We start from the raw sequence: 26,244 nt of genomic DNA, 5'->3' as shown, positions 1-26,244 counted from the left end.
AGTGAAGAGGAAATATGAGTTGGAGGAGGTATAAAAGAAAAAAAAATGGCAAAAAAGAAGAATGATGGGCTGTCTTTGGGCCATGGAACCTTTTCTCAAAGCGAGCTGCAGGAAATAAACAGCAATCACTGTAGCATGACAGAAATCCACTGAGCAGGCAGGCTTAATTGAGCCCTCTCTCTCTCTCTCTCTCTCTCTCTCTCTCTCTCTCTCTCTCTCTCTCTCTCTCCATCTTAATGCACAGGCTGACTCTCTGTGGATAATAAGCACAAGATCCCTTAACCTTTTTTTGTGCATTTTAAAGACCCTTAATTGATGTGTAAAACTGCACTTTTCTTAAGTCACAGGGTCCACAAACCCTCAGGCGATGTGCTGGGATATTTTGACAGTGTTATGGTGACAGATGGGTGTCATTGAATGAAGTGTGTTCTTTACACTGACAAAACAAACATGCATATATAAAGAATGACAGGAAAAGAACAGTGATCACATTAAATATTTGCATTGTGCTTTCGCCGTCCTATTCATCTTTAGACACTTGGAATTTTAAAATGCGAAATTAACAAGGGCGGATATATCCATTTTGGGGAAGCCAGGTTATCGAGCTGACGGTGCTCAAAACGATATGCTCTTATTTTTTAAGTATTCATTGCTGCAAAATTAAATCTACAGTTGCACTTTCCACCTGTGCGTAACGCACACACATGTGTGTTATATGTTGCCCAATACTTTCTTTGCCTGGCAAAATATCTGTATATTACAGTGTGGTGTATTGCATCATTCGTTAGTATAATGCGTTCTGTGCACATGTTGTTTGTTTACTGTAATTGTATAGGTTATATTAGTAATTGTATGAAAATCGCCATGGTTTGCATAACCACAGTTTACAACAAACATCATGGTTAAACTATTGGTTATTATGGTGATACTAGACTACAGTAAATAAGTACAATATAGTAATAATAAAAAACGTTGGTACTAGTTAAACCATGGTTTATTTTAGTAAATTGTGCAAACGTAGCCAACTTAAGGATATAGCGTGACACTGCGCCCTTAACCAAGTTACGCAAGCTTCGTATATCAACTTACTTGATCACCAAACGTAACCATTCAAAAGGAAGCAAAAAAGACCCTCAGTTTGGTTCATGGACCAGTCTGTAAATAAAAGCACGCCTTATACTCGCTGTTTGGACACGTTCTAGCAATTTTAATACAAAACACAATGCAAGTTACGAATTGTCAGCGGCAAAGATGTCAGAAGTCGTCCTTTAGTGTCAATAGCATTACCATCACTTAGCCTTCGCCATGATTCTGTTTGTATAAGCGCAGGCAGCGAACAACTAAAACCAACAACACAAAGACAAAAATCCACATGCTCCGAGCTCCAAGTGGGCGTTACCGTGCTAATGACGTCAATGAAATGGGTTAGGTGACGAGCCCCTTCTCCGCCCCGCCCCGCGCGGCTGAAGGGAGGGGGAGTGAGCCAGGCAGAACTGATCCCACGTGTGACGCTTGCATTCCCGGCTCAGTAATATTCTCTTAGCGGGGCTACGGGTAGCGTTCGCTCTGACAGTGTGTGTGTTAGTTACTGGCCATAGTTGGGTTAGCAATGGAGGGAGACGGGAGCCAAGCCACATCTGGAAGCCCTAACGATTCGCAACACGACCCGGGGTAAGCCAGAGCCAGTGCTGACAGCACTTGACTTTTCTCGTCTCTTTTCCTCCAGTGACATGATTCAGGGAGAGAGTGTTTTTAAAATCGCTCCTCTCCAATGCATTGGCATCGGCGCAGCCTTCCGGGTGCGCGCAACCACTACACCTTTGTTTGATTTATACGAGCGTGCGGGCCTGCCCTTAGAGCAAAGCTCAGTAAAAAACACGCACGGCTCTCTTCTCCTCGATCTCTGCTTTGCCTTCGCTCAGCTCTGCTTTTTTGTCGCTAGCTAAGTAGTTAGCTACACGTCAAAATGGCCGATCTGACATCTGGACTCACTTCTGCTGTGTTTTCCCCTTACAGTAAAATGTTTATCGGTGGCCTCAGCTGGCAAACTTCACCAGGTAAGTGCACGATCATTCCGTCTTATTTCCGACCCTTTGTCGGGCTGCGTTTTGTTGCGCGTCCGGGCTGGTTACGTTGTATCCAGCGCGGCGCGCTGTGTGGGATATGTGCCGTGCGCGCAAGGTTATTTTCATTCCCAGTCATTTGAAGTCCTCTATTCGACCCCTGGTATACATCCAGGGGGGCGTTTAATTAAAAAAAACTGTTGTGGTGTGTAACGCGCGAACGCTTTGCTTATGTGTCCTCTTTTTCTCTCCTGTTTGTTTCGCAGACAGCCTTAGAGACTATTTTAGTAAATTTGGAGAAATCAGAGAATGTATGGTGATGAGGGATCCCACGACAAAACGCTCCAGGTAAAAATAACGTGATGTTTTTCCTTTGAAGCACTTTTACGCGTGGCCATTACTGATATGTTGCACGATTTTGCGCTGTTATTCTTATGCCGCGATGCGCTTTTGATAAGCGACGGGGTTTCTGCTTGACATTGATTTGGCATCATTAATAAAAAGCCTAATGTTGTTTTTAACACCATTGCACGTGTTTTGTTTTTCTCACCTTAAGTGCCCTTGACAAGACCGCGCGTCTAAGGTGACGCGTTGTGACAAATCTAATAGATCACATGAAATGTTTAGTCAACCAAGTTCTTGTAGCGTTTAATAACAGACATCGCAGTCTTCACTAAGTTTGCCCGTCAAACAAGCGCGGTACCCATCGCTGTCCTAATCTATGTCCGATGTTTGTTTGTTTTGCAGGGGATTTGGCTTCGTTACGTTTGCGGATGCGGCCAGTGTAGATAAGGTCTTAGCTCAACCTCACCACGAATTAGACTCAAAGACGGTAAGTTCGCCGTATATTTGGTGAAATGCTGTTTAAACGTGCTTGTGTGTGACATTTAGTGGAGATGAGACGCGCAGTCTCAATCGCATCTCTTCTCTGGCCGAGGCTCCGTGGCGTTTGTCATTGAAGTGCGCGCGCGACAGCAGGGCACCTGACGCAAGTACCCGGGTAATGACTCCCGTCTTACCCCCGTGCCGCAATAGAAAGCCGTGGGTTCAATCCTGTTGAGGCCGGGGGTAAGGACGGGACCTGCTGCTGGGGAGGACGATGGTGACGTCAGCTGCGCTTAATGAAGGCTTTTGGTGACATAAGACTTGCAGGGTATGACGCAGTACTGTGCACATTAATTCGGGACTATTGCAGGTGGTTGTATGCGAAATTGCTCGGGGCAAGGCTGCACAATGGTTTATTATAAAACTGGCGGAATAAATCTGTTCATGGGATTTATTTATATGGTGAACTAATTTCACCAGACATATTTCTTTATTGTCAGTTTGTGTTTTGAGTTGTTTAAGGATTTTGTCATTCAGGTTTGTGTTTAGAGATTGCGCTTGAGGTATGATCTTGAATGTTATCATTATTATACAGTCATGTTATTTCTTAAATTTGAGAAATAGCACACAGTATTTTTTCTATTTAAATTAAACACATTAAGTAAAAATGTCTTTGTTTGTTGTTTTTTTCACTTGGAGCATTTGCTTTATTTTAAAAGGTGCCTAAAACAAATACGTATTGGAGTTTTGTAGATTATTACTTTTTTTGCAAGTAATCTAAAGTTTAAAGAGAGAGAAATCATTGTGTTGAGGAGTATCAGATTTTTCTTAAACAATTCGATTTAGTGGTAGAATTATCATCTGCTAAATTATTTGTCATAATATTGTGAATTGAAAGTTTTCTCTTTTAACAAAAAATATAAATGTTTCTTAGAGAGATTTATAGTCACATCGACCAGAAATAAGTGGCCTGCTTATTGCTGCTCACTTACATAAATCGCACGTGAAATTAATTTCGATTTCTTTGAATCCCGACATAAGGAGGCACCTTATCAATAAGCCTAATAAGGTCTGAATTGTATTTATTTTCCATATTTAAATCTCTAATCTTTACTGTTTGTAGAAGCCGCTGTTAGTTACCTGTGGGAGTCCAGAATGAAAGAGGCTTTTATTTGGGATAGGGTGTGGACAAACACAGCCTTCACTGAGTCATTTTAACGGAGGCAGTGTGGATTCCAGTTACTATCAAGAGAATCTTTTTTATTTCAAGACATTCCCAGAGAAACACTTCTATGCGTTTGTGGCTAATTCTTCTCCCAGAACACTGCATATTTAATAGTCCCAAAGCCCTCCATTTAAAAAAAACATGTAATGTGTATTTCTGCGATAAGATGCGCAGTAGAATTATTTCTCTGTTCCTAGTTGAGTAGGTAATTTGTTGGGAAACTTTGTTGCGAAAGTGCTTTGTTAAACGTAGAACATTTCAAAGAGGTGTCGAAACGACTACAACAAATTAGCAATGTCAAAGAATTTGGAAAAGAATACAAAATAAACAACATGAAACTCTGCCCGAACGGAGGATTTATTTTAAAACGAAATTTAGTTTGAATATTTTCATGGAATTAGGTTTACACGTGAAGATGTAAAAAGACACCACCAAATTGAGGTTATGTGGTTTAAGTTGCTCTATAGATCATGACTAATTTGGTCACCGGATTAACCTGTTAAACTGTTGCAGGTAGATTACTGTTTATCATTTACTTAATTCCATCTCATAATTTCAAGTCATCATTTAGAACCGCAGGTGAACAACCTGTCACGGATCGATGATCTAAATCTGCACACGTACAGGTGTGCTATTCATTATCTCTCTGCTCCATTTTGTCATTGACTTATCTGATCGAAGAAAAGAGTACATTGTATTGCACTAGTCCAAAAATGTGCATCTCGGACATCAAAAGTGGGCCGCTGAGATTACATAATGAGTGCAAGCATGGGTAACGCTAGTATTGTAAGTAAAAAGCGGGTCAAGGTTTGACGTTTCAAAGGCTCTTGAATGGCTGGAGAAAAAAAGAAAAGCTAGCATAGCAGCGACATGCCCGGGATTGAGAGAGATTGAGATCATGAGGACAGTAGCGGCTATATCTAAAGCAGGGATTACTGAGCTCAGAGTAGTGATGTCATCATCAGGGTCGAAGGGGGGCAGATGCGTGACTTTCACTGAGGCGTGACCTCATTGGTGAAGGTGAAGTCTGGTGCGGTAGCTCCATCTGAGCTGCGAGGGAGTCGGGTTCTATGCGGTGGCGTGGAGGTGTGAAAACAACTTCAAATTGCCCTTGCTGTCGAAAGCTTGCTTGTCAAGAAAGCTTGATGTCCTGTAACAGAAACAGCTTTTCAAACATTGCTGCTTTTAAAGAGATCAAGACTCGCACATTCTTTCTTTCCCACCTGTTTTCTTTAGTCCTTCATCCAATCGGCTGCATTTTCCATTCTTTCTTTTTGTGGGCATTTGTGATTTGCATAATCGTAATACCCAAGCATATGTCGATTTTTATGTTTTTAAGCTGTCGTATGTTAAATGCATGTTTAAGTTCAGGCTTACAAATGTTTGAGTTTTCCTTTTTTCAGCTTTCTGAAATCATCATTTTGATGATTTTAATAAGCATCTTTACGTTTAGAGGCGCACAAATTTATTGCATTTTCAGGTTTTTTTTCCCCGCTTTGTAATTTCCTTTCTAATCATTTGTCACTTTTGAAGAGTGCAAATGGACCAGAGAAAACACGTAGAGAGATATTCATGACACACTTTTGATTAAAAGCTGTGTAATCTGCAAATCTGAAAGCTCGGGGTGAGAATTGCATTGTGTATTGACAACTGAAAGACTGTTGCCGGTTTCTCTAAAAGCAATCTGTTTTAGATTAAACACTTTTCTGGATGAATTAAAGTATAACACAACAGCATAATTTCCCACCAGAAAGGTTTTTTTTTAAGTCGATACATATTGCAATTCGACTCGGGTCAAATTAATTTACCACGAGACCCCCCTCATATTTCACGTAAACATGTTTATTACTTCTCGCGTGCTGTCACATCTCACGATTCTGCTTTGCTCTTTCGTAGCGTTTATATGAAGTGGCAAAGCATTCAGACGCACGGTATATTCAAGAGCGATATAGCACTAATGGATCTTTTTCCCCCGAGTTATTTTTCCATTTAATGAGAGTGCAGAAGCAAGCATCTGTGGAAAGCAAGTCTTTGAACCGTTTTTATCCTCGCATGCATGATTATCTGCCGTGCTTCTAGTGCTTTGGCCGCCCGAGCTTTTGGCCCGTGTGTGAAAAAGAGGGGTGTTGTTTCAGTCTATGAATGTTTAAATGACCAAAGCAAATATCTTGCTCATCGGCAGGTCAACCAAGAACCTACGCCTCTTGTATTATGTAAAACAACATAAGAAAATTATGAAACAATTTTTTTTGTAAAAGCAGTTATTCTCTGTGACCGTAATAATAGTTAAGTTTTGTTTTATAACAGGCTAGTTAGTGGAAATCAGTCTTATTTTTCATATTTTAAAAACTAAAATTTTTCTCTGCATATATTTTAGCATCAGAAGCATCTATAATTAGCATTTTTAATACAGTGACAGATAAAAGACAAATAACTAGATAACAATTGACACATTTGTGTTGTTAATTGATTCTACAGGGAGTCTCTTACGTTCCCAGGATGAATCATAGAAGCACTTTATGTAAATTCAAATGCCCTTGATCATGGGTTGTATTTAATGTTGTTTCTCAGTCGATGTTTGTGTGAAGTCACCATGTTTGTAGTACAATGAAATATAGACTTATCAAGCCAATAAACCAAGAAAGATTACAGCACGGCAAAAGGGCATCGTGGCTAAAGGCGTAACCCTTCATTCACAGTGAAGTGGAGTAAAAAAGTCACCCATAATAATGATTATCCCTCCGGGGAAAAAGAGGTTGTGCGTATATTGATCTAATGCCCCGTCTTGATTCTTCACAAATCTACAGCACTTACTAAAACATCTTCCATCTTGTCGGCCTGACCTCCCCGGAGGCCAGAAACGAGTCTTTGAATTATCTCCGGTGTATCATACGATGCCACCTGTTTATTTATGTTGTAATGGAGTGATTATGCTATAACCTGTGTAAGGTTTTATTCGATTTTGTCATACACAGGCCTCATGCAACCAGCGTGTAATAACCCTGCGAGATTACACATGAGACACTGAGCATTGCATCATGATTAATACTATAATTTCCACGAAGGTTATCGAGTAGTCGCGGCACATCCCCGGCGTTTTCTAATATTTTGTAATTTTCCCCTTCAGGTTACGCCTCGGTTTTCTCATATTTCTCTCTTTTCTTTGTTTCATTTAGATTGATCCTAAAGTTGCCTTTCCAAGACGCGCTCAACCCAAGGTAAGAGCTGTTTGCTTTTTGCTCTCCCTGCTTTCCCTCTCTTCTTTACATTTGCACGTCTGCTTTGTTAACAGCGTGAGAGAGTAAACGTTTTGGGTGAAGTTGAACTGGAGTTTAAACTGCGATGTTAAGTTAATGTCTGGCTGTTGGTTTTCCGGGCTTACGGTGCCTTGTCCAAGGAGAGACCGTGTTTAATGGTCAGATGTGGTAAATTGAGGTTTTGTTAATGGGAGCTATACGACTATCACAATCGTTGAACCTTAAGTAGTTGCGTTGAGAAAATATTACATTGTTGCTGGATTGTTGAGTGTAAAGGTTGAGGTTTTTCGGGGGGAGAGGAGGATGGGTACTAATTAACTTTTTTGTAAGCTTCGCTGCTTAAAAGTAAGATCATTAGCGTATCTTTTTTTTTACGGAAAAGATAAAAAGAGGAGAAAATGTTGCCCTCAGCTGTGAAATCCAGAGCATTAAAATCGTGTCTCGACAAGAATGCTTCTTTGCACATTTGTGCGTGCATGTGTTTCACGGCCTGATGTCCTGTGTTGGCATCGAACCTCCTCTTGCCTCTTCACTTCAGACTGCCATGTCATCCAGATGGTCTGTGCCCCAGATTCTGTGTCTGCCGCACAGCCGCTTGCTTGGCCTCTCGGGTGGAGCTGGGACGTCCCCCCCTGGCTCCGCTACGGGCCACCAACACTTTTACCCCCTTTTGATCTAGAGAGGAAAGGTGAGAACTTGTAAACTGACCTAAGATCAGCGCAAGTGTTTTCTAGGGGCGATGCAGGATAGGGGGTTTTAGCAAGCAGATGGTACTAGATCAGGGCAGAATGGGAACCTCTGGCCCGTGCGAAGCTGGGGAGGATGGTCCGTATGGTGACAGGTGTCCATTGCACACTTGTCTGGCTAATTGATATAAAGAACTTTCGCTCTGTCCAGAGCGGCGACTCATTGGAGGAGAAATGGTGTGCTGTTTTTCTCGCTCTCACGCACATACACATGCCAGCGAGGTCGGTCCAAATGTTGGCCGCAGGGCCCCAGGCCTAATGCTGTTTCTTGGCTCGGGTTGAGCAAGGGATGAATAGGAGTATTAATACCAGCAGGCTCCAGTAGCAGTTAGACTACAACCCTGTGGATATGCGAAAAATGCCTTTAATGCAAATACATTATTATTACTCTAATGACAAGCGATAATGTTTTGTGGGAACTTGGTAGAAGTGAGTATTTAGATTCATTGTCTTGTGATTCTTCGGTTAGATTGAAGAATAAAAATACACTGAAAAATGGTAAAGTACACACAAAATAAAGCTGAATAGCCCCACTGTGCTCACCGTGCAAGGCTGGAAGGCTTTTTATCTCCCAACAAAAGCAGCAGAAAGGAGAGGTGGATTTGTTTTTTGTGATGATTGTGTTTAACACCGCGGAAGTTTTACCACAGCCGTAGGTCGAGATTGCTTTTTTGCCATATTTGTTATTGGACTTGTTGTTTCGCACTACTTTCCCCCAACACGGCTCTGCATGTCCCGACAAGATTTTAATTGATAGAGGGACTGAAGCCACTTTTGGAAGGGAATGGATTTTTTTTGCAGGTCGGATATCGCCCTCCGAGAAACGTTATTTTCATCAAGCCCACGGCTGCATAATCCTTCCAATCAAGTTACCGATGCTTCACCAGCTGCAGTGCTGTGGTTTTAACAAGCCTCTAGGTGCAGTAAGGCGATGGAAGATCATCTTTATGTGATGGCCCATTTGTTTTGCGCTGATTCTTGTCCCTTCCCATTGATCATGTTGAAACTCGCACCGCTGCCAGTTGCTAATTTAGTGGGGGAGTATTTATCTTTGAGACGTTTGTGGATGAGGCATTGCGTTCTAGAATAATTTATTTCCATACAATTTATGTCCTGAAATATGTTCGCAGATTAGAGGAAATGTCACATTGTTGCATCTAACGTGGTGGTAACACTTTATAGTAACGTATAGTGCGTTGTAGGGCAGTTCAACGATTATTTGCGATTTATCCGCATCCAGAATACAAGTTTGTGTTTACAAAATAATTTATTTTGTATTTATAAACAGATACATGTACACATAAATATCCGCATGTATATGTTAATATTTATGTTTAATTTAACTACATGTTTGTGTTTGTGTTTATAAATACAAAATGAATATGCACAGTGCACAGACATATATTATGTAACCACAAACCTTTATTCTGGATGAGATCACAATTAAACGTTGAACAGCCCTATTGGTTTCATACTTTAGATCCTTGCTTTGTTATTTTTACGTGATAAATTGGCCTTTATTTACTTGCCCTTATCACATTCCAGCCGTGCTTTTCTATTGGAAAGTTCAGTGGAATATCCAAGCTTATGTGTTCCACTGAAGAAAGAAGGTCATACAGTTTACGACTAAAGTGAGATTGAAAACTTTTTTGGCGTTGTTATTTTTTGTGTAATACCTTACTAAAAGTATTATAAAGCTGCTAACACTTTATGATTCCGTTCATCATATCATTTGCATTAGCTAACATAAGCTAACAATGAACTATATATTGTACAGTGTTTATTCATTCATTTGATAATATTAGTTAATATACAAACACAACTATTCATTGTTAGTTTGTGAATGAACTAATGTTAACAGATACAGGTTTTGTTTTGAAAAAATATATGTTGAAATGAACACAACTAATAAAATAAATATTATATTGTTCATTCATTGTTTGTTTAACTAATACTAACATTGACAAATGGAACCTTATTGTAAAGTGTTCCCAATAACTTCATTCAAAGTAACTTCAACTCGACGAGAGTAGCTGTTTTTACCTTGTAACGCTTAAATAAAATAGTCAAAGATCAAAGAGTCTTGCCCAACATAGTCCAAAATCTTTTCTCCCTTTTTTGGAAATCTGAGAGGTTAGTTGAATTGGTCCGTGCTTGTGTCTCTTGACTATGGAAGTTACAACCTGTTTATGCCTCATGGGCTTTCATTCACTGCCTCTGGCTAGAAGCCTCTGTTTTTTCTGCCATTAAAAGATTATTGTGTCATTTCTGCTGACACTAGTTCAAAACACTGTTAGAACACCGTATAATGAGTTTGCATTCAGAGCTCAAAGCAGCCACCTTCGGGTCCTTAAACGTGATTTCGCAGGAGTCTCACCAATCAGTGCCAAGCCACTGGCTATAATCAGGCTAATGAGTGACATTATCTACAAAAATGGGAGCTATGCTTGAAGTACAGCAATACTAGAGGGCGGGGAAGGAGGCGAGGGTGGGGTGAAACTGGAGTCAAAAGGCCCAGCACACAGCATAATGGGACCCTTCAGCTCCAAAAGCACAATACACAAACCAGCCAGAGTGTAGATGTCCTGGCATTTAGTTGCGTAAGTGCTGTCAAAACAATGCATGAGCAAAAGCTACATCCCCAATTCCGCTCTTTCAGCAGACGCCATGCACAGTAGTGATGCGCGAGACGTGTTGGGGGCGGGTAAATAAATTGTCACTTTATTTTCGGGGCGGGTCATTAAAAACATCATAAAAAAACAGTGCAATTCTCTATGGCCTATATTAAATATCTGGCAATATATATTTTCAAAGTTTATTAGGGTCTTTGATAAGGTTACGATACGTAGGCCAATGTAGCAACGTAACTTGCAACGTAAACCTTTGGTTTCACATCACGAATGCGCCAAGCAGCTCCTGCCGCCAGCCACAACAACTAAACAAACGGCGATATAAAAAACTGAAGATGGAAGATGATGTGCGGGAGAAATTAAGGTCGGGAATTTACATCATTAAAAGGAAAGAAGGTCAAGGTGCTAAATCTAAAGTTTGCGACCTGTTCTCAGAAATAGTTGCTGCAGCAATTTCGGCTTCATGATGTGCAAAAATATACAAACACGAGAGCCACCAAACGGGCACTTCCAGCATGTCATGACATATTTAAGGTCTTAGAAAAAGTATGACACGTTTCAAAATATTACCGCGAGTAGTATGTAGAAGAGGTTTTTATAGTTCTTCTATACAGATGAATACAAACGCTGCTTTGTAAATGTTGATATTGTTTTATCATTATCCTGTCTTTTATTAATGTGACCATACTGGTTTCTATGGAAGCGTATGTTGTGGCCAGTTTGTAGGGCGATGTAATCTTATGGCTGTTTCCAAGCACTGTTTGGCTGAAATAAAGCTTGTATTCATTTACATTACAATGCCTAGTATGTCTATTTAATGGTCGCGGAGAGGGGCTGGTTGTAAAAATGGATACTGTGGAGCAGGGCGGGCCAAAACATTTCATAAAAGCGGGACCCGCGGGTTGGAAAAAACCCCGACCTGTGCATCACTAGTGCACAGGACTGGCAGTAAGCGGGGGTGTTTACCAGTGTATGTTTTTTTTGTGCTCGTTCTCCTTGTCGGTTTTTTGAAGTGTGTAAAATATTTGCACCTAGCGGACTGAGAAACGGCAAAGCTGTCACTTCCTGTGGCGAGAGATTGCACGCGGCAGTGTGAAAACTCCATGCCAAGTTTTTAATGAAGTCCAAAAAGGTTGTGCCACGTGAAGTGCCCAGCCCACAGCGGACGTTTTCTCGCTCCTGGGTAGAAAAGACTGCCCATTGACTCCAAACGCTCAACGGCAATTAAAAATCTCGGCTCAGTCCTACTAGGTTCTTTTATTTCCGCCACCACAGCCCTGACAGCTTGGTGAAACAGCCTTTTGACTCGTTTGAATTTCTAACAGGTGTTTTTTTCATCCTCGTGGGCTGAGGAAACAGATTTGATAACAGGGTCTTGGTTAAATCTGTTGCAGGTCGGAGCGACTTGATGTAAACATTGCCTGGAAGTTCAGTGATGAGACGTTTCAATGTTAAAATATGTAGGAGAAAAAAAGCTTGTAGATAAAGGGGATAATTCCCCCAAAAAATTAAAGCTCTGTCATCATTTACACGCCCTCTTGTCATTTTAAACCTGTATGACCTCCTTTTTTCTGCAGAACGCACAGAAAATATTTTGAAGAAAGTGGGTAACTAAACAACGGCGGTACCCAATGCAAAACCAATGCAAATCAATGGGTATTGCTGTTGTTCAACTACCAACATTCTTCAAAATATCTTCTGTTCTGCAGATAAACGAAAGTCATAGAGGTTTAAAATGACAAGAGGCTGAGTAAATGGTGACAGAATTTTAATCTGAGGTGAACTATCCCCTTAAGAGAGACAATGAAAACCAACATTTACTGTACATAATCGCAGACACTTGTCTATTGATGCTCTGGGATTCAATAGTGTAATGCGGTACATGTTTATATAAGTAGTCACATGACAAATCGAATACGCCAATTTTGCCTTTCCTCTCTCAGTGGAATCTTTAAGGGCACCCGTGTTGGCCCTTGAATCGGCGGGTGACTCAGACCACAACACACGTTTGAAAACTAGAGGAGAGCTCGGAACCGCTCTGGCCTGCCCACCGCTAACTACTGTTGAGTGACACTAATGAGGAGAGCAAGCATGCAGGAAAGAAAAGGAAACAAGGTTTTCTGGACATAGCCAGTGACAAAACCCCTTTAAGATCTCAACACTCACCGCACTCATTCTCCGAACCCCCCCAATTGCCTCTCACAGACTTTCATTCTCAAAAGACACATCTCTCAATTAGCATGGCTCGCAGAACATGGCGCGTTGGTGCTTTTCCTTTGATTTGTTTTGATTAGCAGGATGTGAGGGATCTAATTGAATCCTGTTCCAGAGAGTATGACAACACGTCTCACGCCGAGCCAAAACAAGTGAGAATAGACAGAGAAAGGGGTCAAGATGCATTCTGCACTTGCATGTTTGAGTCTAAGTGTCTGGGGCTGATCTTCGTTACATCAGACCTGTGCTGACGGAAAGGAAGATTTTGTCTGCCCAAACTGAAAGTGAAAATATGGACTGAAAGGTATGGTTCAACCAAAATTGAAATTAATTTTTAGCATTTAGAAAATTGGAAGAACGTTAGTCTCCCAAAAAAGTGTTCAGGTTTAGAAACAACATGGGAGTTGGTGTAAACTATCCCTTGGACTAACCTACTCACATATTGATTCTCATCACTATAATTGGCACATTTATGGAAATGTACACCCCAGCCTGCTTGAACTTTGACCTTGAACCTATTTATTTTGTCTTTGTCATTCCTCCTGTTTCATTTGTTCATACTCGCTACCTATTCAGAAGTAAACCGATACACACGGCCTTTCAGAAACAAACCCCAATCAATGGCAGATCGCTTTGTCTTTTGTAACCGAAGGAAAGTTAACTCAAAATGTTGTTTTCAGTGTAGCTTCTGTATTGCACTGTGGCGGTGTGCAAGTTCCACAAAGGCAAAGATTTTTCAAAGAAAAAGATTTCTGTGTGACATTAACTGAGTGGAAAGAACAGCAATAACACAGAGGGTGTTGTGTTTTGCCTCCCAGCTAAAGACACAGTGTGAACCGGACCAAATGTTTTACTTGACCCTTTCCAACGCCAGCGTTGAACTTGCACTTACATATATGAAATTATTTGTGATATCCTTTGTCATTGGTTGGTTCTCAAATGAAGCACCATTTACACCTGGTATTAACATCTGTCTGAGGTGATCTGATCATTGGCGGTCAGCTGAGATGGCCAAGTGCGTGTGCGGTGGCCACTTTTGTTATCCAGTTTCAGGGGAGAGTCTGCATGCATCAGTTAATGCATCAGTATGTACGTCGATATTCGCTAATTTCATTTCAGTAAGACTGAAACAATAATCGTCTTGAACATGTCGTGTAACACTGACCAAAGTTTGTTACAGATATGTTATACTTTTAAGATTTATTGTAAACTTCGACAAAGGTTTTGGTTTGGTTCGGCCAAGATTACAACATCTTACATTGTCTCTTTACAATAAGCTTGTATTTCTTAACATTACTTAATGCATTAGCTAACACAAACTAACAATGCTTAGTAATACTTAATAATAATGCTTCCTACAAATCCACATGTTTTTTTAATGCATTTAGTTTTTTGTAAGCAAATGGATTTGAACCATATTTACATTATACATGTTTGTCTTTTCAGATGTTAATATTAGGATGATAACGGAGCTGTGATTCTGAATGGTTCGCCCATTCTGGTGTATTGAATTTTCATACGCACATTTCATGCACAGTAATGTTCGTTGTGTTTGCATTCTCAGCCCATTTTATTCAAGTTTGATAAAAGTCTTGGGCAAAATAAGCATTACTTCAGGCCACCTTTGACTTTGCCTCAGGCTGTCAGGACTGGAAGCATGTCAACGCTGCAGACAGGTTATTACGCGTGTGACAAACTCTGTACGGAGCATCCTGGAGCTTTCATTTACGGTTCTCCCAGAGTGGAAGGCTGCCAGGTCTGTCAGAACTCTTGTAGGAGCAGACAAGCTTCCAAATCCGCCAAGTCGACGCTGTGGCGTGCCACTCTTTGATGCTGTGGTTACCTGCCGTGTCCTATGCACGGTACTACTGTAACGTCGAGGCTTTCGGCCCACACACTCCACCCTCTGACAGCCCAACACTGTGCTGCCGGCTCTCACCTTCTTTTTTCCTCTTTATCTATCTCAGAGACCTCGCGCGAACTTGAAGCGTAGGTGATTCGCAGCGTTGCGACTGGTATTCAATCGCTATCAGTTCTAACAGCCTTTTATTGCGTTCAAAAGCATCTACTTTGTAAACGCTTTTGACCTTGATGCTCAGGCCGCAGTCAAACATATTTTTCCCTCCGCGTTGCTTTGATGTGTCGGATATTGACGTTTCTGACTGGATGGAAGCTGTGCACGCTGCGTCCCTCTCTCTCTGCGTGTTTGTGAAATGAACGGTCTGTGCAATCAGCCCACTGCTGCCGGGCCTGTTGAGGCTCCTCTGACCCGCCGCGTGTGTGTCCTTGTACCGTGATTGTCCTTTACCTTATTGCAGTACTCAACTCTTCTCCTCCACACGCCTCGGCCACTTATCTGACCAGGTAGCTGATATGTTTTCCTTTCGTATTTCTCCTTGTTTTAAGTTCACCCGTGCAAGGACCTTTGATTGGCACTAGGCTTGTGACTGTTATATATATTTAGTATTATCACGGTATTATGTTGCATTTTATAGTCATATATTTCCTATCGTCATTAGCACCAAGTTCATATACAGCTGGTGCCATGTAGCTTTTCATTTATTAACTGCATTTAAAGTAAGATGTACAGGCTAATATGCTTTTTGTCGCTGGGTTTGTGTGCTCCCAATGGGCAAAGCTTGTGTAGTCATAATCTTGCATTTATTGATTTAATTTATTGGTCGATTAAGATTTATTCTGTGTATTTTGAACAATTTTGTGCAAATCAATATACACATATACAGGATTCCTTGACTACAGGCAAGTCTTGTTGGCACTTTTTGGTGTCCTCTTCTCTTTTTTGTGTTCCACCAGGGTAATCCCACAGGAATTATAAATATATTTTATAGGGTGGCGATTTATATGAATTACTATGTTATGGATCGTTCAAAAAGTTAAGAATTTTCCACCTTGTGAAATCGTAACGAATTCGTTGTAAGATTGGTCCCATATGTTGTACACAAACTGGGACTAGCCCGTAAAACCCAACCTGATCTCACGATAATTCGTAACTATATTGCGAGTGGCTTATTCGTATAAATTCGTCCATTGTGAATTGTACAAAAACGTACGATTATTAGAAAAAAGCAATACTGAAGCCCCTCCCCTAAACCTAATGTCCATTGTGCGAAAGAAGATCGTACAAATTCATACATGTTGGCCGACTTGTAAAATAATAAGAATTCCTGTGAGATTAAGTTGAAAAATCACAGGGCTCAGAAATGTTTAAATTTGGTGTCCTTTGGCCAGACAGAGCAATCTTTTCTCCCAGACGCCAGAAGACAGAATGCGGGTCTCCAAAGGTTCAAAAATGTTCATCCAGTCCGTGTCTTTGTGGTAGGCCGGCGTAACAGGCGCATCCATTTGTCCGTTGTGTGTGCGCTTCTGTCAGGCCTTGGCATTTTTCACTGGCTCCGAATGTGACTAGTGACGGACACCCCCCCTCAGAGGCGACGCCTCCTCCCCGCCCTCTCTGGTTAGCTGGAGCCTTTGCTACCGCATGATAAATCTGATGCTAAATTTAGAGGCTGTTTCTCTTGCACACAGAGAGAGATTACTGGCAAAGAGAGAGAGAGAGTGAAAGTAAGAGAGTGTGTCTGCGAGTGTCGCAAGCTCGGTATCCACAACAAATCCATTTGCAAAGAGACAACATTTTCTCCCCTCACAAGGGCTATTGTTTTCCTCTGATTTTCCATTGTGTGATTTATTTATCTACGCTTGTTGTTTTTTAAACCGCTCATTGTTGCTTTATTCAGTGCGCTACTATTTGGAAATACAGACTATTTGGCAGTCCTTTATGCTTTTTTAATGAGTTTTTCCATTCGTAAGGTCCATCAGTGACTCCAATTACAATCTTGACTGCCTTTTTCTTGAAAAAGACAAAAGTCAAACGGCTTTTTTATAACTCATTGGATTCCTGTTTGTTTAATTTGCCCTTTTAGCCGACTGAACTAACATAACTGCCGTTATGTAACGGTGAACTTGCGAAGGCCGGCCTGGATTTGCAGACGCAATCTCAGCTTCGGGATTTAGTTGATCTCGTTCACTACCGAGGTCCCTTTGAAACCACTTACCTTGATTTTCCACACCGCCGTGGGATTTCATTTGATCTTTAAAAGCAGATGGCACACCAGCCACGTCTAAGAACAAAACAAGCGCCATCTTTAATATTGACCAAAGATTGGGACAAATGCACATAACGTAGCGAAGCATCAAAGGAAAGCAGCCTTGAGCACGACCGGTTAGCAACAGCTGTTAGCTCGGTGGAGCATGCTACGCGTTTGATGTAGCGCAAAAGGGGGAAAGGGCAAATTTGGGTCTTTCTGAAGTACGCGGGGAGATGGGAACTTGCTGGGGAAGTTTTTTTTACGAATGCTGATACAGCTGAACCAACAGGAGGGACGGTGCACTTGAGAGGACTGACCTCCTTTGCTCCCCTCGATGCCAAAACAAACTCCCACCTTCTCGAGACTCCGTCTGTGTGCTGTGCTCTAATTCACAGGTGTCTCGGCTGACCTATTTCATTATCATTCTGTGTACGACTGTGCTTTACAGCAGTGATTGCCAGCCAGGGGTATGTGTACCTCAGGGGGTAGTTAAGATGGTTCTGGGGGTAGCTTTTGATTTTTATGTTAAACCTGTAAAACGCAAACAACAAAAAAAGATTGAAGAAACAAATCGTAAAAATCATGGTAAAACTTCAATATAGGGGCCAATTCTCACTATTAACTAGTTGCTTATTAGCATGCCTATTATTTGCCATATTGGTTGTTTTTTAGTACTTCCAAAGCACATATTCTGCATTACAATACATCCCTAATCCTACCCAATAGCTAAACCTAACTACTACCTTCCGAACTATTAATAAGCAACAAATTAAGTTTATTGGGGGACATGTTATAACTAATGGTTTGTTGATAGTGAGAATTGCCCCTATTCTGAAGTGTGATCCAAATCCCCCTTTTCACCTTTCTTGACATGGAATATAATACCGTATATGCGGTTTGTTTAACATCTACAGCACTTAATGTATCTATGAGAATATAATAAAATATTGACACTTTTTAGGTATCAGTAGTATTTGAATCGGTTGAATGCTAATATTTAACCGATCCCTAGTGTGAATACCTGGTGAAAAACAATAGACAACATCTCAGAAAAATCCAATGATTATAATGAGGATTGTTTTGGTTTTAATGGAATTAATGGTCTCTGCGGGTCTCTACTAGTAATATGTTGATTTATATTAGCGAGATATTAATGCTTAAAACACACTACATAAAAATCTTTGTCAAACAGCTAAAGGTTTTTGTAGCGGGAACCATTAGAATTTGTCTTGTTTTTTTATTTATTTCGGAATGAAAAGATTCCTGAGCCTTGCAGATGAGGCTGTGGGGTTACATAAGGCGAAAAGATTGGAAATCACTGGTTCAAAGCATGTTTACCGTAATGAGCCCGGTGAGTTTTTCAGCCCACATTGCTTTAAATATGACACAAACTTTTTTATATAACTAGCGAAGCTCAAACAACCCCTTATTCAGCAGCAGATTTTTATTAGGAGTTCTTAAACCAAGTGTCATCACATTTTTCCTCTCAGGTTTTTAAAATAAATCTCCTGTAGGCTTCTTCTCTGGTGAATGCATGAAGTCCCATTAGGACTGTCTGCCTGTTAAAGTTGCAAATGGTGTAGCCTTTATTTCTGGCCCTGTCCTGCCCTATTGCTTTGTGTTCTGAGAGTGCTATAGCTGTAAGATATTGATAGGTCTCTCTCTCTCGCTCACTCACCCACTCATAAGTATACAAACATAGACGAACACGTAAACGTTGAAGGTTATCCAGTGTTTCCAATAAGATTTCAGGCTGATTTTTAAAATTCAATAACCTCGCTGATTTACATTTTTTAACATTGCTCTCTAAACAGTCCACATAACAGTAAGCGTTATTGGGCTCATTTCGAGTGGGACATAATAATGGCTTTCCAGTGAGCGAGTGAGTAATCAGAGCCATTTCAGCGAGGAAGAGAGTTGTCTGAATGATTCAGTCCATAATTCAGACCGTTGACTCCTGCATGTGTTCTTTTCAGACCAATCAGTTTGACTGATTCGTTAAAAACGGCTGCCTCAAACCCAGGAATTCTTAATGAATGGGAAAGCATGTTGTTGTAATGTATAAAACGGCTGTAGGTGCAGCAGTGCTATTTTAATATGCCAGAGGAGAAGTGGCTCTCCCGGTTGAGTCTGGGCTCTCCCAAGGGTTTTTTTCTCTCCACTCTCATACACATATACATCGATAGTGGAGTTTTGGTTCCTTTCCACCGTTGCCACTGGCTTACTCACTGGGAGACTGCTGATTTAGTTGAATCGATAAATATAAACAACTTTCAGTTAATGACACACACGCACGTTAACATATTTTAACAAATATATTTTTGGCATTGTTGGGAATTGTTCTGGTTTATTGTAATTTTAGGCTCCCAGTCCTGATAACAATAATCAAAATAATAATAAACCTAAATTAAATATACTTCGATTTAATAATTGATCGTTTCTGACATATCCACTGACATCCGTGTACATTGCATAGAGAAAAACTTGCAATAATACCTTTTATCCTAATAGCTTACATTTTTCCCCAAGTATAGTTTTATAATTTTATTATTATGACATATGTAAAGCGCTATATAAATAAAATTGAATTGAATATAAATATGATTGTTTTACTTTTTACTTAATTTATTTTCTGTATTTTAATACATACCATATATAATATAGTATTTTAAAACATACTGTATATATATGTTCTATATTATGATACATACTATATAAATACATAAATAAGATAATATATGTGTGTGTGTGTTTGTGTGTGTGAGTTATAATATAGAGTGAATTTTAATATTATATAATAATATAATCTAGTTGTATGCTAATTTATATGTTCTATATGTTGTATATTGTAATAAATATTGTATAAAACAGAAATGCTAATCCTAATATATAATGCCATTTTTTGTCTTTCATGTTACTGTATGTATGTATCTGTATACATTTACATAGTGAAATTATCTGTGTGTACATAGTCTTCTGTATATTTATAAATATCATTCATTAAGTCTTAAGGTATACGGACATCATAGTTGTGGTACACAGGGCAAGTGTTATGTTTACCAGCAGTGCTAATTATTTAAAGATCCTGATGCAGTGATACAATTAATCACAGTCATTTATCTTTGGCTAGTGTCTGAGATGAATAATTAAGCTAGTTATTAGTAAAATGAACAGCACATTAATTACCCATAGGCCTCCGTTGTTAAAGGTTGCGTCTCTGTGAATATGAAGGTAGCTCTTGTGTGGCGGTTTTTTTGGTATTGGCGTTTTTCGTCTCATGTCCGTGTTCCAGGCTTCAGGTCTTTAACCTTCTCGGTAAGTGGAGAGAACGTGCAGCTTGTTGGTAATCGACAGAATAATTGGCAATCAATTATAAATGAAACGCAGGCTCTGAACATACAGGAATGCCCATCTCGACATCAAATTTTAATTATCAATCACAGACGGACGGGAGAGGGTCTAATGGAAGCGTCTGATGGGTTTTGACGGGTCTTACAGCACATGACCCTGCACTTTTTGGGTTACAGAGGTGCGTGACTCCTATATTTTGTGTTTGACCTGCTGGTCAATCTGACAGTTCATATTTCTAACAGCTTTCTGTCTCACACAAAACCATCCCGACAGCTTGGTTTTTCAGTTTTAAAGACGAAAAAACAAACAGATGTTTTGGGGTTTGAGCTCAATGTATGGTAGCTTATCACATGCGGCATCAATTTGTTTAGGTGCATTTACCCAAAAGTTTTTCCCAGAAGTGCTATATCTGCGAAAGGCTCATTTTGTAAAATGTATGAGTGTCCTCAAAGCTATTAGACACAAAGTCACAAAACTAAAATTGAGATTTCATGCCATTTTATGAAAGTATAATTTCCAACGTTTCTGTTCGACCATGATTAATCGTCCGGTCAGAATTCTGCCTTGTCCCAGTTAACCGCCTGCTTTTGTTTTTTGTTGTCAAGATGTTGACAAAAGCATAATACGTTTTTTTAAGAGTGCATAATAACACGTTTTTTTGTCCCACAGCCATGGAAACCGACGCACGTGTATCCTGAAGCCTGAAATAGTGAAAGCAGTTCATAATGTAATATAGGAGGGGTGATTGAAGGGTCTGCTCTGCACGTTCGGTTGCCAACTACGTGGGCCTGAAGGTGTACAATATCAACTCCCTGCAGTGGTCCTGGGTCATGTGACCTCGGTTGCTACGTAACGTTACTGTGTCCAAATGCAGTGCGCTTCCCTAATGGGAAGACCCTTGGTGCAGTTAAGTATTGCTACTGGTCGGTTAACAATCAAAGCTGCACGAGATCTAGAAAAATGAACGTGCAGGAAGCGTGCAATAATGGTGTAAAACGTGAGACCATTTGGCCCAAGTCGGAGTGGTTTCTTAAATAATAACATCATTAAAGGAATCGCATCATCATTTTAAAGCGATCATAAGAGCCATTTTGGCTCCTGCTAGTGTGGAGATATGACACCCATACCGGGAAGTTCTCCATCTCTGATGGCTGTGGATAGTCAGTGCATTGTGGGTAATGAGAAAGTTATGAAGATAAATGTCTGTTGGAGAGTAGGCTCGCGCAAGAGAATATAGATATAATGTTCTCACTGACCATAGTAGTCGGATGTAAATGTCTGCTTTATTGCAGTAACGCATCCATTGCTCGGGCATGTGCACCATCACTCCATCGTTGTCGAGACGAGGCCAGATGATGCAAGAAGCCTGAGGTGGTCTGATCAATGTTGTAGTATAATTAGAAGTAGGAGGGGATTTGAGGGATGGGAATCCTAAGGAATTTAGGCAAAGTTTCCATTTAATTGATCTTCTACTTTCCTTGAATGTTTCTTTTAGTAAATAAAAATGTTTGTCTGTTTTTAATGATGTTTTAATATATTTAATCCACGTACCTTGTGTTATAATACATTCTGTGAAGAACTGTTTGGACTGATATGGTGAGTCATTTCATTATAAATAAGTGTGTTTTGGAAGAACACGAATGTATAAGCTTTTTAAGAACAGAACCCTGCGAAAAAACAATTCTGGTATTCTGTACAGGGTAATTTATTCAAAAATGAAAATTCTGTCATCATTTACTCATCCTCGTGTCATTCCGAACCTGTATGACTTTTTCTTCTGCCGAACACAACAGAACATATTTTGAACAATGTTGATATCCAAACATTGACCCCGCCATTGACTTCCATTGTATAAACACAAAACCACTATAATAGATGATAGAAGAAAGAGTTATATTCAGGTTTTGAACCACACAATGGGGAATAAACTATCCCATTAATTTAATAGATCGTGTTCTTGGTTTCTAAACCTAGATTTGTGATGTTTGTGGTTGGGCATGTGCTTCCCTACTCTTCATTTATCTTAAATTCTCAGCGTCTCTCAGTTCCTTGCGTAACAGGTAACATAATCAGTTTGCTTAATGTTTTGCATGCAATGGAAATTCACTCTGAACAGCACACCGATGAATGAGTGGATGTCAGTGAGTGTAGTTGACTCTCCATACATCAGCTGTTCTTTGAAGAAAATAATTTTAGATGCCGGGCATGGATGGATCAATGGGGCCAGTGATTGCCGGGGGCTTTGAGCTGCGAGCCTTGACACATTTTTCACAAATATAGAATGAGTGCCAAAAATATGATAAAATCCCCAAAACTTAAACCACAATGAATTCAATGTCATTGATAATAGTGGTTTAATGGGGCAGGGACGTAGCCATTATTTTAGGAGTGAGGGGGGACAGAAATGTCAAGTGAACACACTTGCCCAATAAATTGCGAGGGAGGCGTTTACATTTTATTAAAAGTGTCCGCTCGTATTGTACGCCCATGTTGATGAATATGATTAATTCATTGAATGCAAGCGGCCCGTGCATGTAGCGCATTTGATTGCATTTTATTTTGTAATTTCCCTTGATTAACGACACTTCTAGTTTGTTACGAGACTTTCTTCATGGGCAGACAGGTCGGTGGCAGGCAAGCCAGTGCAAGTGATGTCACTTTTTACAATTGTCACGATGTCATCACTTGGCTGGTGATTGGTTGAAAAAGCTAGTGCCAGTTATGGTGCATGTGCTAGCTTACTCTATAGACCCCCTTTCTATAAACACTTATTTTTCTTACTCTATTGTCCTCATGCTTTCATTTGCATGTTTTCAGCGAAGTACATTGATTTGAATCCTTATCCGTGTGCTTCTATCCCTCCCTCTCTCTGAGAACCCTGCTGCGTCGATGCTTCCCACAGCTGTGGCCCCGTTGCCCCGCTGTAGATCCGGGCCCGCTGGCCTTCTCTTAATGGCTGTGAGCAGTGGGGGAGATGGGCCGCTTGGGGAGCACTTGTTTGTTGATTGGCGACTGCAGAGCAGCCATTGTTTCCACAGCTGCCTCGATCGAGGTTTCAGTGTACTTGATTTGACCTTGTGGAGTAGGGGCCGAATGGTGCGTCATCCAAACCTGGACACGACGGTGCCAAATATGACCCTCTGTGTCTCCTCTGTCTTTCCTTTATTACATGTACTCAAAATTAGCACATATAACCCAGTCCAAAGTAAACTTGCATCAAGTGGCAAATGTGAGTTTAGTTAAAATCTGATTGCAAGGATGTCATGTGGTGACGTGAGGAACTTTATATTTTTATAAATGAGTTATGTAATTTCCTTATAATAATAATGATAAGGTAAGCGTCATAATCATTATCATTATGTCCATTTGAGAGTTTTACAGCCAACAAGAAAACATTTACGGTCACTAAATTGAAAGATAACCAAGTTCGTTTTATTCTCTTGAAGCAGACACCATACTGAGAAGATTTGATTCAATCTGACAGATGAGGATCTCTAATGTCAAGCAACCAATGCTTTCTGTTGGAAACCCCTTGATCTTTTTACATCGGGTGAATGTAGTTTCACAGGGTCCCCATGGTTATAAAAAACCCTGAATTTATCAGGAAATTTAAAACAAAATTGTGACTACAATACAAGTTTTATAAAATAAAATAAAAATCATTATTTTAGAATATTTCATTATCTAGAAATTGTTCCTTTCAGAGTGCAATCTCGCTCTTATTTTTAAATAAAAATTGACTGAAAAGTCCTGGCAATTTATTGGGGACCCCGAAATTGATACTTTGCCTAAAGCATTAATCATGTTGACTTAAAGCCAGAAAGCAGCTCACTTGAAGGCCTGGCTTTAAATAAACTGTGGATTTAAGAGTTTTCCTCAATTCCCATCTCAGCTCACACTTCCTCTGCCTAATTTTATTTAGTATTTTTACACCCCCTTTTCTCATTCCGATCCCCAGCATGTGCCGCACACGTCTTCCCAAAACCCTTAGTCGTCTACTGCGAAAACCGCTCTCAGTCTCGTCCCTCAGACAAGCTTTTATTTGAACGTGCGTTTACCGCTCATCAGAGTACCGAGCGGCGGATCACAGCTTCTCTCTGAGGACGACGCATAAAGGAGAAGTTTACCCGGGGAGCGTCGGCAGATAAAAGCGAAAGGCAAAAAGCAGACAGCGACACTTGAACTTATGATTGGCACCTTTGACGAGGTTGGAGTTGAGTTGACGGTGTGCATCCATAACCATAAAAGATATTGAACGGTTGATGTTGTGTTTATGGGCGCATAGCTCAGAGAGGCAGCTGTCCTCCGTGTTGCACCGTTGAGTAACGCAGCAAAGATTAATCGCCCGCGATAGACAGTAAATGATTCTTGATTTATAGCTCATTATATACACTGCTGTGCAGCTCATAGAATTACATACTGGGCTTTTAATACTGTTATGTCTATCAAAAGAGCCGGCTTATGAATGCAGGTCCCAGACATTATATGAAAGTAATTAACATGGAAGGGATGCAGGTTTTTATGTGATTTTGCTATTAATTTGGCCCGCCTGTGGTTCGGGTTGTTGACAGTCGGGGGACAGTTGGGAGAGATTATAGAGGAGTGATAAAGTAAAGAGGGTGGTGCCTTTTCATGGTTTATTTCTAAATGGAGACCGACTTGCTCTGCCTGGTGTTTGTGTCTCATCAAAATAGAGGAAATCAATTTTATTACAAGGCAAATTTTAAGGTAATGATAGCAATAAAAATGTTTTTGTTTATGGGAGGCTCTTGACTACAGTAGTTTCATGGATTTGATTTTAATAAAATGGTTTTATTTGATTTATTACGTTTTGTTGATGCATGATTTGCAACTCATGCATGCAGCTGATACAAGCAATAAAAAAAGCTTGTCCGAAGCAAATCTCTTTAGTTTTCTAAATGAATGGATTAATGGTCGCCCACACGCTTTATAAAATATGTGATGGCTGACATCGAATTTTCATCCCTAGAAGCGTCTGAGCTGTCCTTCCTGGCTCAGCAGTCTATTTTAGGAAAGCACTTGTTGTGAAGCAACACTCTGCTTGATATATCCTTTTGTCCACAACCAGTCATTACTGCCACTGTCACCCTCTGAGAGCTGTTCTCCCCCTTCTGTCTCCACACACCAGGGTTAAGAGCTGGACCGCTTCTGACCCACAGAGCGTGTGCTGCTCGCACAGGGTGATGGGTGATGATCTCACACCGGCAACAGGCCATTTTATTATGCGGATGCTGGTGATGGGTGGCACCAATCTAGGTGTTGCAATGTCACCTTTGACTTGTGGAATCTCTCATCTTGCCCCCTATTTTTTAAAGTTGTTATTTGCCCAAGCTCTAGTGATTCTTGAAATCTATGTTTGGGGGCTTCAGGTGTAGTACTGTAAATCCCTCATTCTTAGTGTGGTGCAAGTACCTGTGCTTCTCGGAGGCTGAGAAAGGATGCGTGAGGGTTTAGTAGAGGTGATGGCTAAACGATGTGGGGTGTACAGAGACTCGTGAAGTCGACCATTTTGTCTGCCTCTTTTGGTTTTCTTTCTATGCTCTTAAAATTTTCAGTACGCCATTTTAGAGTACATTTGATCTTTTTCTACGTTTAAAGGTGTGGTAAGATTTTTTTAATGAAAAATTACCTAGATATATTAAAGCAGTCTTAAGAACCGCAGTTTACATGTTAAAATTATATATCATTAAATGCGTGTTAGATCGCGTGTCACAAAGTCATGTCAGGTGCCTTAGTGAAATCCATCCATCCATTTTCTTCCGCTTATCCGGGGCCGGGTCGCGGGGGCAGCAGTCTAAGCAGAGAT

At 40.4% G+C, this 26,244-nt stretch overlaps 1 protein-coding gene across 15 annotated transcripts in view; it reads left to right on the top strand.

The window, feature by feature from the left end:
• The first annotated feature begins 1,390 nt into the window (after positions 1-1,390).
• The window catches only part of msi2b (musashi RNA-binding protein 2b), a 213,085-nt gene continuing 188,231 nt past the window's right edge, over positions 1,391-26,244 (top strand). For 13 of the 15 annotated variants that reach the window (XM_079481926.1, XM_079481933.1, XM_079481924.1 and 10 more), the window contains exons 1-5: positions 1,448-1,671; positions 2,017-2,057; positions 2,330-2,411; positions 2,811-2,895; positions 7,290-7,331. In XM_079481926.1, the coding sequence (XP_079338052.1) occupies positions 1,610-1,671; positions 2,017-2,057; positions 2,330-2,411; positions 2,811-2,895; positions 7,290-7,331 (312 nt within the window). In that variant the 5' untranslated portion in view covers positions 1,448-1,609. Of the gene's footprint in view, positions 1,672-2,016; positions 2,058-2,329; positions 2,412-2,810; positions 2,896-7,289; positions 7,332-26,244 lie in introns of all 15 variants that reach the window. The other 2 variants (XM_079481925.1, XM_079481932.1) reach the window with 1 other exon arrangement.

This window comes from Barbatula barbatula (assembly GCF_947034865.1).
Source record: "Barbatula barbatula genome assembly, chromosome: 19".
Taxonomy (NCBI): Eukaryota; Metazoa; Chordata; class Actinopteri; order Cypriniformes; family Nemacheilidae; genus Barbatula; species Barbatula barbatula.
This window is presented reverse-complemented; position numbering and strand designations above follow the sequence as displayed.